This window comes from Oncorhynchus keta, unplaced genomic scaffold (assembly GCF_023373465.1).
Source record: "Oncorhynchus keta strain PuntledgeMale-10-30-2019 unplaced genomic scaffold, Oket_V2 Un_contig_17309_pilon_pilon, whole genome shotgun sequence".
Classification (NCBI taxonomy): domain Eukaryota; kingdom Metazoa; phylum Chordata; class Actinopteri; order Salmoniformes; family Salmonidae; genus Oncorhynchus; species Oncorhynchus keta.
Window position 1 is genome coordinate 51,444 of NW_026280380.1, and position 13,557 is coordinate 65,000.

Here is a 13,557-nt window from a genome sequence, read left to right on the forward strand (position 1 = left end):
ACTATACATTCATGTACATACTACCTCAATTGGGCCGACCAACCAGTGGTCCAGCACATTGGCTAACCGGGCTATCTGCATTGTGTCCCACCACCAACCAACCTCTCTTTTACGCTACTGCTACTCTCTGTTCATCATATATACATAGTCACTTTAACCATATCTACATGTACATACTACCTCAATCAGACTGACTAACCGGTGCCTGTATATAGCCTCGCTACTGTTATTTTCAAAATGTCTGTTTACAGTTGTTTTATTTCTTTACTTACACACACACACACACACACACACACACACACACACACACACACACACACACACACACACACACACACACACACACACACACCTCCATAAAACCACAGACAACTAGACTTGATTACAGTGTTTATTATAGTTTTACATTATTTTAGGAGTTTATAATTCAGACTTTATTCCAGGGAACAATTAACAACAGGATGATGGAACTAAACAGACAGACATTCATTATTTTATGATACATTACCTTTCCATGGAAACCACAGTAACCACAGAAAGAATTCCCCCCGCCCAAAACAACCTCCATGCCAATAAACTGCTGGCTCTCTTCAGTAGCGGTATTCAGGCAGCATCCCAAACGGCACCCTGTTCCCTATTTAGTGCACTACTTTCGATAAGGGCCCATAGGGCTCCGGTCAAACATAGTGCATTATATATCGGGTGCTATTTGGGATACAGTTGAGTCATAATGAAAGATGTATGAAACATGGACTGTGTCTGCCACTGTGGCATGCATTGAGCAGTAGAGGCAATAGGGCCAGTAATGGAGTCTCCCTGTGGTATCATTTACTTTACATAGCTAATAATGGAGTCTCCCTGTGGTGTCATTTACCTTACATAGCTAATAATGGAGTCTCCCTGTGGTATCATTTACTTTACATAGCTAATAATGGAGTCTCCCTGTGGTGTCATTTACGTTACATAGCTAATAATGGAGTCTCCCTGTGGTATCATTTACTTTACATAGCTAATAATGGAGTCTCCCTGTGGTATTATTTACATAGCTAATAATGGAGTCTCCCCGTGGCATCATTTACTTTACATAGCTAATAATGGAGTCTCCCTGTGGTATTATTTACATAGCTAATAATGGAGTCTCCCCGTGCTATTATTTACATAGCTAATAATGGAGTCTCCCTGTGGTATCATTTTCTCTACATAGCTAATAATGGAGTCTCCCTGTGGTGTCATTTACGTTACATAGCTAATAATGGAGTCTCCCCGTGCTATCATTTTCTCTACATAGCTAATAATGGAGTCTCCCCGTGCTATCATTTTCTCTACATAGCTAATAATGGAGTCTCCCTGTGGTATTATTTACATAGCTAATAATGGAGTCTCCCCGTGGCATCATTTACTTTACATAGCTAATAATGGAGTCTCCCTGTGGTATTATTTACATAGCTAATAATGGAGTCTCCCCGTGCTATTATTTACATAGCTAATAATGGAGTCTCCCTGTGGTATCATTTTCTCTACATAGCTAATAATGGAGTCTCCCTGTGGTGTCATTTACGTTACATAGCTAATAATGGAGTCTCCCCGTGCTATCATTTTCTCTACATAGCTAATAATGGAGTCTCCCCGTGCTATCATTTTCTCTACATAGCTAATAATGGAGTCTCCCTGTGGTGTCATTTACGTTACATAGCTAATAATGGAGTCTCCCCGTGCTATCATTTTCTCTACATAGCTAATAATGGAGTCTCCCTGTGCTATCATTTTCTCTACATAGCTAATAATGGAGTCTCCCTGTGGTGTCATTTTACACACACACACACACACACACACACACACACACACACACACACACACACACACACACACACACACACACACACACACACACACACACACACACACACACACACACACACAGTAGCGAGTATGGTAAGCACGAGTCAGAAAGTCTGTAAGAAGCAGCAGTCCTATCAGTCCACTAAGCCCTGTTCTAAGTGTAGAACCATTTATACCACATAGAGCTGTCCTTGGTGGTTGGCAACCAGAGGAGTGGAGGTCTAATTATTATTGACTCTTTTCACGATCAACAATAATAATAGCAACAGCAAGTAAAGTAGGTGAAGCCCATGTTGTTGTCGGTGGTGGGTCCGTTCAACGTGATCGACCTTTTCCCACAATCCCTTTCACCGTTCAACAACAGTCCCAAGGGGAGTAACGAAAGTAACAAGGCTTCTTTAGGCCTGGGGTGAACACTTGACCTTTCCCATCTCCCCTTTCACACAGATTTCCTCCGCTTCCCGAAGACATTATTGATGAGTTTGGCCATGGACTTGGAGCCACTAGGTCTCCGTCTCCTCTCCTTGGCCTTGCCCCCAAGGCTGGCATTGTGGACCATCTTCGAGAACATGAGGACCACTTCCTGGTAGTGTTCTGCTGCAGAGAGCTCGTAGAACTGGGTCTGGGACTCGGCTGCCAGGCGCTGGCCTTCCTCTCGACGCACCTCCCTCACGTGGCACAGGTCCTGCTTGTTACCCACCAGGAACACCAGAGTGTCTGCATCCCTGATGGAGGGGGAGAGAGAGAGAGAGAGAGAGAGAGAGAGAAAGACAGGATTAGCAGGAAATAAAAATATATGAGACACAGTAAGGACGGACATAACGAGTCCCTGGATGTAAGACAAGACAAACCAGGAGGACAGGTTGAGTAAACGGTAGTGACATTTAAAGACTACGGGACATCTGAAAATGACACCCTCTTCCATTTTACATGACACTATTTCTTACCAGAGGCATGTCAAAATGAGGTCAAGAAGCAGTCCAGAGTATTGCTCTCTTTATAGGGAATAGGGTGCCCCTTTCAGATGTAACCTACGAGACTAAAACCTCGATGGAGAGTTGAGGGTATCGTCATTGTATGTGTCAGTGCTAAACTGTAGGTCTGTTGTTGTTGTTGTCCAAACTATTTTGCTGAGGCATTTACATTATGTAGTAACTTTGAATGCTGTGGGCGAAGACTCCCTCATTACCCAGAAGACCCTTACGAGAAATGTTCCGTCATTACCCAGAAGACCATTAGAGAGATGTTCCCTCATCCCTAGAAGACCATTAGACAGATGTTCCCTCATACCCAGAAGACCATTAGACAGATGTTCCCTCATACCCAGAAGACCATTAGACAGATGTTCCCTCATCCCTAGAAGAACATTAGACAGATGTTCCCTCATCCCTAGAAGACCATTAGACAGATGTTCCCTCATCCCCAGAAGACCATTAGACAGATGTTAAGACAGATGTTCCCCTCATGTTCCCTCATCCCAGAAGACCATTAGACAGATGTTCCCTCATCCCAGAAGACCATCCCCATTAGACCACTAGACAGATAGACAGTTTCCTCATCACCCAGACAGATGTTCCCTCACTAGACAGATGTTCCCTCATCCCCAGAAGACCATTAGACAGATGTTCCCTCATCCCCAGAAGACCACTAGACAGATGTTCCCTCATCCCCAGAAGACCACTAGACAGATGTTCCCTCATACCCAGAAGACCACTAGACAGATGTTCCCTCATCCCTAGAAGACCATTAGACAGATGTTTCCTCATCCCATTAGACAGATGTTCCCTCATCACCCAGAAGACCATTAGACAGATGTTTCCTCATCCCTAGAAGACCATTAGACAGATGTTCCCTCATCCCATTAGACAGATGTTCCCTCATCCCATTAGACAGATGTTCCCTCATCCCTAGAAGACCATTAGACAGATGTTCCCTCATCCCATTAGACAGATGTTTCCTCATCCCAGAAGACCATTAGACAGATGTTCCCTCATCCCATGAGACAGATGTTCCCTCATCCCATTAGACAGATGTTCCCTCATCCCATTAGACAGATGTTCCCTCATCCCATTAGACAGATGTTCCCTCATCCCATTAGACAGATGTTCCCTCATCCCATTAGACAGATGTTCCCTCATCCCATTAGACAGATGTTCCCTCATCCCATTAGACAGATGTTCCCTCATCCCCAGAAGACCATTAGACAGATGTTTCCTCATCCCCAGAAGACCATTAGACAGATGTTCCTCATCACCCAGAAGACCATTAGACAGATGTTCCCTCATCCCAGAAGACCATTAGACAGATGTTTCCTCATCCCTAGAAGACCATTAGACCGATGTTTCCTCATCCCTAGAAGACCATTAGACAGATGTTCCCTCATACCCAGAAGACCAGTAGTGAAAACATTCCAACAGCCATAATAGGGAGATGACATGAGACGCCTCAACAGCAATAGAATTCTCATAGTGACAGGAGAATTCAATAGCAGCTAGATATTTACTAGAGGATTGGTATGGGGGCAGAATGATGAGTTAGTGGTGTATTGGAATTACTACCAGCAAGAACTAAAGGCCATACAGACAATAGATCTTGGCTCTAAATTAAAATAAAAAAGGTGCTGAATAATTGTCACATGGACATTTTATTTTATTTATTTATTAACCTTTATTTAACCAGGCAAGTCAGAACATATTCTTATTTTCAATGACGGCCTGGGAACAGGGGCAGAACGACATATTTGTACCTTGTCAGCTCGGTGGTTTGAACTCGCAACCTTCCGGTTACTAGTCCAACGCTCTAACCACTAGGCTACGCTGCCGCCCCATGAGCCAGAGAGTTGAATCTCTGTGGTAAAATCTACCAATGGGATTACTAACGATGTAACAGTTGTTGGGCAGTGTGGGCGGCTGTTAAACCCACATCTATTGATGCACAATGACAATAATAGGATGGAATGTCAGTCCCACTGACTCCACTCTCCCCCTACGCCAAGTGGATGGAAAGTCTATATCAGTGTGAGAGTCTACCTTTTGGTAGGTGAGGGGAACTGGAAGGTCTGTATCGGTGTGAGAGTCTACGTTTTGGTAGGTGACGGGAACTGGAAGGTCTGTATCAGCGTGAGAGTCTACCTTTTGGTAGGTGAGGGGAACTGGAAGGTCTGTATCGGTGTGAGAGTCTACCTTTTGGTAGGTGAGGGGAACTGGAAGGTCTGTATCGGTGTGAGAGTCTACCTTTTGGTAGGTGAGGGGAACTGGATGGACTGGACAGGTGAGGGGAACTGGATGGACTGGACAGGTGAGTGGACGGACTGGACAGGTGAGTGGACGGACTGGACAGGCGAGTGGACGGACTGTACAGGCGAGTAGACGGACTGGACAGGCGAGTGGACGGACTGTACAGGCGAGTAGACGGACTGTACAGGCGAGTGGACGGACTGTACAGGCGAGTAGACGGACTGTACAGGCGAGTAGACGGACTGTACAGGCGAGTAGACGGACTGGACAGGTGAGTAGATGGACAGGTGAGTAGATGGACTGGACAGGCGAGTAGACGGACTGTACAGGTAGATGTACTGAACAGGTGTATAGATGGACAGGTAAGTGGATGGACTGGACAGGTGAGTAGATGGACTGGACAGGTGAGTAGATGTACTGAACAGGTGAGTAGACGGACTGGACAGGTGTATAGATGGACAGGTAAGTGGATGGACTGGACAGGTGAGTGGATGGATTGGACAGGTGAGTAGATGGACTGGACAGGTTAGTGGATGGACTGTACGGACTGGACAGGTGAGTGGATGGACTGGACAGTGGAGTGGATGGACTGGACAGTGGAGTGGATGGACTGGACAGGTGTGTAGATGGACTGGACAGGTGTGTAGATGGACTGGACAGGTGGGTAGATGGACTGGACAGGTGAGTGGATGGACTGGGCATGTGAGTGGATGGACTGGACAGGTGGGTAGATGGACTGGACAGGTGAGTGGGTGGACTGGATAGATGAGTGGGTGGACTGGACAGGTGAGTGGATGGACTGACAGGTGAGTGGGTGGACTGGACATGTGAGTGGATGGACTGGACAGGTGAGTGGATGGACTGGACAGGTGAGTGGATGGACTGTACAGGTGAGTGGATGGACTGGACAGGTGACTGGATGGACTGGACAGGTGACTGGATGGACTGGACAGGGGTGAGTGGATGGACTGGACAGGGGTGAGTGGATGGAATGGACAGGTGGGGGGTGGATGGACTGGACAGGTGTGTGGATGGACTGGACAGCTGAGTGGATGGACTGGACAGCTGAGTGGATGGACTGGACAGGTGAGTGGATGGACTGACAGGTGAGTAGATGGACTGGACAGGTGAGTGGATGGACTGGACAGGTGGGTGGATGGACTGGACAGGTGAGTGGATGGACTGGACAGGTGAGTGGATGGACTGGACAGGTGAGTAGATGGACTGGACAGGTGAGTGGGTGGACTGGACAGGTGAGTGGATGGACTGGACAGGTGAGTGGATGGACTGGACAGGTGAGTGGATGGACTGTACAGGTGAGTGGATGGACTGTACAGGTGAGTGGATGGACTGGACAGGTGAGTGGATGGACTGGACAGGTGAGTGGATGGACTGGACAGGTGAGTGGATGGACTGGACAGGTGAGTGGATGGACTGGACAGGTGAGTGGATGGACTGGACAGGTGAGTGGATGGACTGGACAGGTGAGTAGATGGACTGGACAGGTGAGTGGATGGACTGGACAGGTGAGTAGATGGACTGTACAGGTGAGTAGATGGACTGTACAGGTGAGTAGATGGACTGTACAGGTGAGTAGATGGACTGGACAGGTGAGTAGATGGACTGGACAGGTGAGTGGATGGACTGGACAGGTGAGTGGATGGACTGGACAGGTGAGTAGATGGACATGTGAGTGGATGGACTGTACAGGTGAGTAGATGGACTGTACAGGTGAGTAGATGGACTGTACAGGTGAGTAGATGGACTGTACAGGTGAGTAGATGGACTGTACAGGTGAGTAGATGGACTGGACAGGTGAGTGGATGGACTGGACAGGTGAGTAGATGGACTGTACAGGTGAGTAGATGGACTGTACAGGTGAGTAGATGGACTGTACAGGTGAGTAGATGGACTGTACAGGTGAGTAGATGGACTGTACAGGTGAGGTGAGATGGACTGTACAGGTGAGTAGATGGACTGTACAGGTGAGTAGATGGACTGTACAGGTGAGTAGATGGACTGTACAGGTGAGTGGATGGACTGTACAGGTGAGTAGATGGACTGTACAGGTGAGTAGATGGACTGTACAGGTGAGTAGATGGACTGTACAGGTGAGTAGATGGACTGTACAGGTGGTGAGATGGACTGGACTGTAGATGGACTGTACAGGTGAGTAGATGGACTGTACAGGTGGTAGATGGACTGTACAGGTGAGTAGATGGACTGTACAGGTGAGTAGATGGACTGTACAGGTGAGTAGATGGACTGTACAGGTGAGTAGATGGACTGTACAGGTGAGTAGATGGACTGTACAGGTGTACAGGTGAGTAGATGGACTGTACAGGTGAGTAGATGGACTGTACAGGTGAGTAGATGGACTGTACAGGTGAGTAGATGGACTGTACAGGTGAGTAGATGGACTGTACAGGTGAGTAGATGGACTGTACAGGTGAGTAGATGGACTGTACAGGTGAGTAGATGGACTGTACAGGTGAGTAGATGGACTGTACAGGTGAGTAGATGGACTGTACAGGTGAGTAGATGGACTGTACAGGTGAGTAGATGGACTGTACAGGTGAGTAGATGGACTGTACAGGTGAGTAGATGGACTGTACAGGTGAGTAGATGGACTGTACAGGTGAGTAGATGGACTGTACAGGTGAGTAGATGGACTGTACAGGTGAGTAGATGGACTGTACAGGTGAGTAGATGGACTGTACAGGTGAGTAGATGGACTGTACAGGTGAGTAGATGGACTGTACAGGTGAGTAGATGGACTGTACAGGTGAGTAGATGGACTGTACAGGTGAGTAGATGGACTGTACAGGTGAGTAGATGGACTGTACAGGTGAGTAGATGGACTGTACAGGTGAGTAGATGGACTGTACAGGTGAGTAGATGGACTGTACAGGTGAGTAGATGGACTGTACAGGTGAGTAGATGGACTGGACAGGTGAGTAGATGGACTGTACAGGTGAGTAGATGGACTGTACAGGTGAGTAGATGGACTGTACAGGTGAGTAGATGGACTGTACAGGTGAGTAGATGGACTGTACAGGTGAGTAGATGGACTGTACAGGTGAGTAGATGGACTGTACAGGTGAGTAGATGGACTGTACAGGTGAGTAGATGGACTGTACAGGTGAGTAGATGGACTGTACAGGTGAGTAGATGGACTGTACAGGTGAGTAGATGGACTGTACAGGTGGGTAGATGGACTGTACAGGTGAGTAGATGGACTGTACAGGTGGGTAGATGGACTGTACAGGTGAGTAGATGGACTGTACAGGTGAGTAGATGGACTGTACAGGTGAGTAGATGGACTGTACAGGTGAGTAGATGGACTGTACAGGTGAGTAGATGGACTGTACAGGTGAGTAGATGGACTGTACAGGTGAGTAGATGGACTGTACAGGTGAGTAGATGGACTGTACAGGTGAGTAGATGGACTGTACAGGTGAGTAGATGGACTGTACAGGTGAGTAGATGGACTGTACAGGTGAGTAGATGGACTGTACAGGTGAGTAGATGGACTGTACAGGTGAGTAGATGGACTGTACAGGTGAGTAGATGGACTGTACAGGTGAGTAGATGGACTGTACAGGTGAGTAGATGGACTGTACAGGTGAGTAGATGGACTGTACAGGTGAGTAGATGGACTGTACAGGTGAGTAGATGGACTGTACAGGTGAGTAGATGGACTGTACAGGTGAGTAGATGGACTGGACAGGTGAGTAGATGGACTGTACAGGTGAGTAGATGGACTGTACAGGTGAGTAGATGGACTGTACAGGTGAGTAGATGGACTGTACAGGTGAGTAGATGGACTGTACAGGTGAGTAGATGGACTGTACAGGTGAGTAGATGGACTGTACAGGTGAGTAGATGGACTGTACAGGTGAGTAGATGGACTGTACAGGTGAGTAGATGGACTGTACAGGTGAGTAGATGGACTGTACAGGTGAGTAGATGGACTGTACAGGTGAGTAGATGGACTGGACAGGTGAGTAGATGGACTGTACAGGTGAGTAGATGGACTGGACAGGTGAATGGATGGACTGTACAGGTGAGTAGATGGACTGTACAGGTGAGTAGATGGACTGTACAGGTGAGTAGATGGACTGTACAGGTGAGTAGATGGACTGTACAGGTGAGTAGATGGACTGTACAGGTGAGTAGATGGACTGTACAGGTGAGTAGATGGACTGTACAGGTGAGTAGATGGACTGTACAGGTGAGTAGATGGACTGTACAGGTGAGTAGATGGACTGTACAGGTGAGTAGATGGACTGTACAGGTGAGTAGATGGACTGTACAGGTGAGTAGATGGACTGTACAGTAGATGGACTGTACAGGTGAGTAGATGGACTGTACAGGTGAGTAGATGGACTGTACAGGTGAGTAGATGGACTGTACAGGTGAGTAGATGGACTGTACAGGTGAGTAGATGGACTGTACAGGTGAGTAGATGGACTGTACAGGTGAGTAGATGGACTGTACAGGTGAGTAGATGGACTGACAGGTGAGTAGATGGACTGTACAGGTGAGTAGATGGACTGTACAGGTGAGTAGATGGACTGTACAGGTGAGTAGATGGACTGTACAGGTGAGTAGATGGACTGTACAGGTGAGTAGATGGACTGTACAGGTGAGTAGATGGACTGTACAGGTGAGTAGATGGACTGTACAGGTGAGTAGATGGACTGTACAGGTGAGTAGATGGACTGTACAGGTGCCAGGTGAGTAGATGGACTGTACAGGTGAGTAGATGGACTGTACAGGTGAGTAGATGGACTGTACAGGTGAGTAGATGGACTGTACAGGTGGTAGATGGACTGTACAGGTTTAACTCTCTGATCAGGTAGATGGACTGTACTTGATGAAGGTGAGTCACTGATGGACTGTACAGGTGAGCCCAGATGGACTGTACAGGTCAGAGTAGATGGACAGGCCTGCAGAGCAACACAAACAGGTGAGGACATGGACTGTACAGGTGAGTAGATGGACTGTGACAGGTGAGTAGATGGACTGTACATAGAAATGGCTGGAGTAGATGGACTGTACATGGTGAGTAGATGGACTGTACAGAGTGTCCTGGATGGACTGTACAGCCTCCAGTCAGGATGGACTGGACATGTGAATGGTTACCTCCCATGTTTGGCCAGCCTCCCAGGTTTGTCCTCTGATCAGGTGTAGCCTATGGCCTTTCCTCTGATGAAGTTACCCCAGCTCACTGATGTCCTAGTCCTCTGATGTAAAGCCATCAGCCCTAAGCCTGTCCTCTGTCGGTCAAAGTCCCCTTCCCCTCACAGGCCTGCAGAGCAACACAAACAGCAAGGACATGTTGCTATAACCAAGCAATCTGATACACACCAGTGGAGGCTGGTGAAGGGAGGCTGGGCTCATAGAAATGGCTGGAATAGAATAAGGCTGGAATGGAATGAGAGAAACCCCATTCCATTCATTACAACGAGCCTGTCCTCCCATGTAAAGTTACCCCAGCCTCCACTCAGGCTGTCCTCCCATGTAAAGTTACCCCAGCCTCCACTAAGCCTGTCCTCCCATGTAAAGTTACCCCAGCCTCCACTAAGCCTGTCCTCTGATGTAAAGTTACCCCAGCCTCCACAAAGCCTGTCCTCTGATGTAAAGTTACCCCAGTCTCCACTAAGCCTGTCCTCTGATGTAAAGCCTTAAGCCCCCTGAGTCTCCAGCCTCCACTAAGCCTGTCCTCTGATGTAAAGTTACCCCAGTCTCCACTAAGCCTGTCCTCTGATGTAAAGTTACCCCAGCCTCCACTAAGCCTGTCCTCTGATGTAAAGTTACCCCAGCCTCCACTAAGCCTGTCCTCTGATGTAAAGTTACCCCAGCCTCCACTAAGCCTGTCCTCTGATGTAAAGTTACCCCAGCCTCCACTAAGCCTGTCCTCTGATGTAAAGTTACCCCAGCCTCCACTAAGCCTGTCCTCTGATGTAAAGTTACCCCAGCCTCCACTAAGCCTGTCCTCTGATGTAAAGTTACCCCAGCCTCCACTAAGCCTGTCCTCTGATGTAAAGTTACCCCAGCCTCCACTAAGCCTGTCCTCTGATGTAAAGTTACCCCAGCCTCCACTAAGCCTGTCCTCTGATGTAAAGTTACCCCAGCCTCCACTAAGCCTGTCCTCTGATGTAAAGTTACCCCAGCCTCCACTAAGCCTGTCCTCTGATGTAAAGTTACCCCAGCCTCCACTAAGCCTGTCCTCTGATGTAAAGTTACCCCAGCCTCCACTAAGCCTGTCCTCTGATGTAAAGTTACCCCAGCCTCCACTAAGCCTGTCCTCTGATGTAAAGTTACCCCAGCCTCCACTAAGCCTGTCCTCTGATGTAAAGTTACCCAGGCCTCCACTAAGCCTGTCCTCTGATGTAAAGTTACCCCAGCCTCCACTAAGCCTGTCCTCTGATGTAAAGTTACCCCAGCCTCCACTAAGCCTGTCCTCTGATGTAAAGTTACCCCAGCCTCCACTAAGCCTGTCCTCTGATGTAAAGTTACCCCAGCCTCCACTAAGCCTGTCCTCTGATGTAAAGTTACCCCAGCCTCCACTAAGCCTGTCCTCTGATGTAAAGTTACCCCAGCCTCCACTAAGCCTGTCCTCTGATGTAAAGTTACCCCAGCCTCCACTAAGCCTGTCCTCTGATGTAAAGTTACCCCAGCCTCCACTAAGCCTGTCCTCTGATGTAAAGTTACCCCAGCCTCCACTAAGCCTGTCCTCTGATGTAAAGTTACCCCAGCCTCCACTAAGCCTGTCCTCTGATGTAAAGTTACCCCAGCCTCCACTAAGCCTGTCCTCTCTGATGTAAAGTTACCCCAGCCTCCACTAAGCCTGTCCTCTGATGTAAAGTTACCCCAGCCTCCACTAAGCCTGTCCTCTGATGTAAAGTTACCCCAGCCTCCACTAAGCCTGTCCTCTGATGTAAAGTTACCCCAGCCTCCACTAAGCCTGTCCTCCGATGTAAAGTTACCCCAGCCTCCACTAAGCCTGTCCTCCGATGTAAAGTTACCCCAGCCTCCACTAAGCCTGTCCTCTGATGTAAAGTTACCCCAGCCTCCACTAAGCCTGTCCCCTGATGTAAAGTTACCCCAGCCTCCACTAAGCCTGTCCTCTGATGTAAAGTTACCCCAGCCTCCACTAAGCCTGTCCTCTGATGTAAAGTTACCCCAGCCTCCACTAAGCCTGTCCTCTGATGTAAAGTTACCCCAGCCTCCACTAAGCCTGTCCTCTGATGTAAAGTTACCCCAGCCTCCACTAAGCCTGTCCTCTGATGTAAAGTTACCCCAGCCTCCACTAAGCCTCCACTAAGCCTGTCCTCTGATGTAAAGTTACCCCAGCCTCCACTAAGCCTGTCCTCTGATGTAAAGTTACCCCAGTCCTCTGATGTAAAGTTACCCCAGCCTCCACTAAGCCTGTCCTCTGATGTAAAGTTACCCCAGCCTCCACTAAGCCTGTCCTCTGATGTAAAGTTACCCCAGCCTCCACTAAGCCTGTCCTCTGATGTAAAGTTACCCCAGCCTCCACTAAGCCTGTCCCCTGATGTAAAGTTACCCCAGCCTCCACTAAGCCTGTCCTCTGATGTAAAGTTACCCCAGCCTCCACTAAGCCTGTCCTCTGATGTAAAGTTACCCCAGCCTCCACTAAGCCTGTCCTCTGATGTAAAAAGTTACCCCAGCCTCCACTAAGCCTGTCCTCTGATGTAAAGTTACCCCAGCCTCCACTAAGCCTGTCCTCCTGATGTAAAGTTACCCCAGCCTCCACTAAGCCTGTCCTCTGATGTAAAGTTACCCCAGCCTCCACTAAGCCTGTCCTCTGATGTAAAGTTACCCCAGCCTCCACTAAGCCTGTCCTCTGATGTAAAGTTACCCCAGCCTCCACTAAGCCTGTCCTCTGATGTAAAGTTACCCCAGCCTCCACTAAGCCTGTCCCTAAGCCTGTGATGTAAAGTTACCCCAGCCTCCACTAAGCCTGTCCTCTGATGTAAAGTTACCCCAGCCTCCACTAAGCCTGTCCTCTGATGTAAAGTTACCCCAGCCTCCACTAAGCCTGTCCTCTGATGTAAAGTTACCCCAGCCTCCACTAAGCCTGTCCTCTGATGTAAAGTTACCCCAGCCTCCACTAAGCCTGTCCTCCGATGTAAAGTTACCCCAGCCTCCACTAAGCCTGTCCTCTGATGTAAAGTTACCCCAGCCTCCACTAAGCCTGTCCTCTGATGTAAAGTTACCCCAGCCTCCACTAAGCCTGTCCTCTGATGTAAAGTTACCCCAGCCTCCACTAAGCCTGTCCTCCGATGTAAAGTTACCCCAGCCTCCACTAAGCCTGTCCTCCGATGTAAAGTTACCCCAGCCTCCACTAAGCCTGTCCCCCGATGTAAAGTTACCCCAGTTACCCCAACCCTCCACTAAGCCTGTCCTCTGATGTAAAGTTACCCCAGCCTCCACTAAGCCTGTCCTCTGA

The 13,557-nt window shown here is 48.4% G+C and overlaps 1 protein-coding gene across 2 annotated transcripts in view; it reads right to left on the reverse strand.

Annotated features, from left to right (window-relative positions):
* Nucleotides 1-377: 377 nt before the first annotated feature.
* rergla (RERG/RAS-like a) overlaps nucleotides 378-13,557 on the reverse strand; it is an 18,363-nt gene continuing 5,183 nt past the window's right edge. The window contains exons 4-6 of one of the 2 annotated variants that reach the window (XM_052503383.1): nucleotides 10,352-10,389; nucleotides 1,906-2,678; nucleotides 378-874 (exon numbers count right to left, since the gene is read on the reverse strand). In XM_052503383.1, the coding sequence (XP_052359343.1) occupies nucleotides 2,279-2,678; nucleotides 10,352-10,389 (438 nt within the window). In that variant the 3' untranslated portion in view covers nucleotides 378-874; nucleotides 1,906-2,278. Of the gene's footprint in view, nucleotides 875-916; nucleotides 1,395-1,905; nucleotides 2,679-10,351; nucleotides 10,390-13,557 lie in introns of those variants that run through there. The other variant, XR_008103546.1, reaches the window with a different exon arrangement.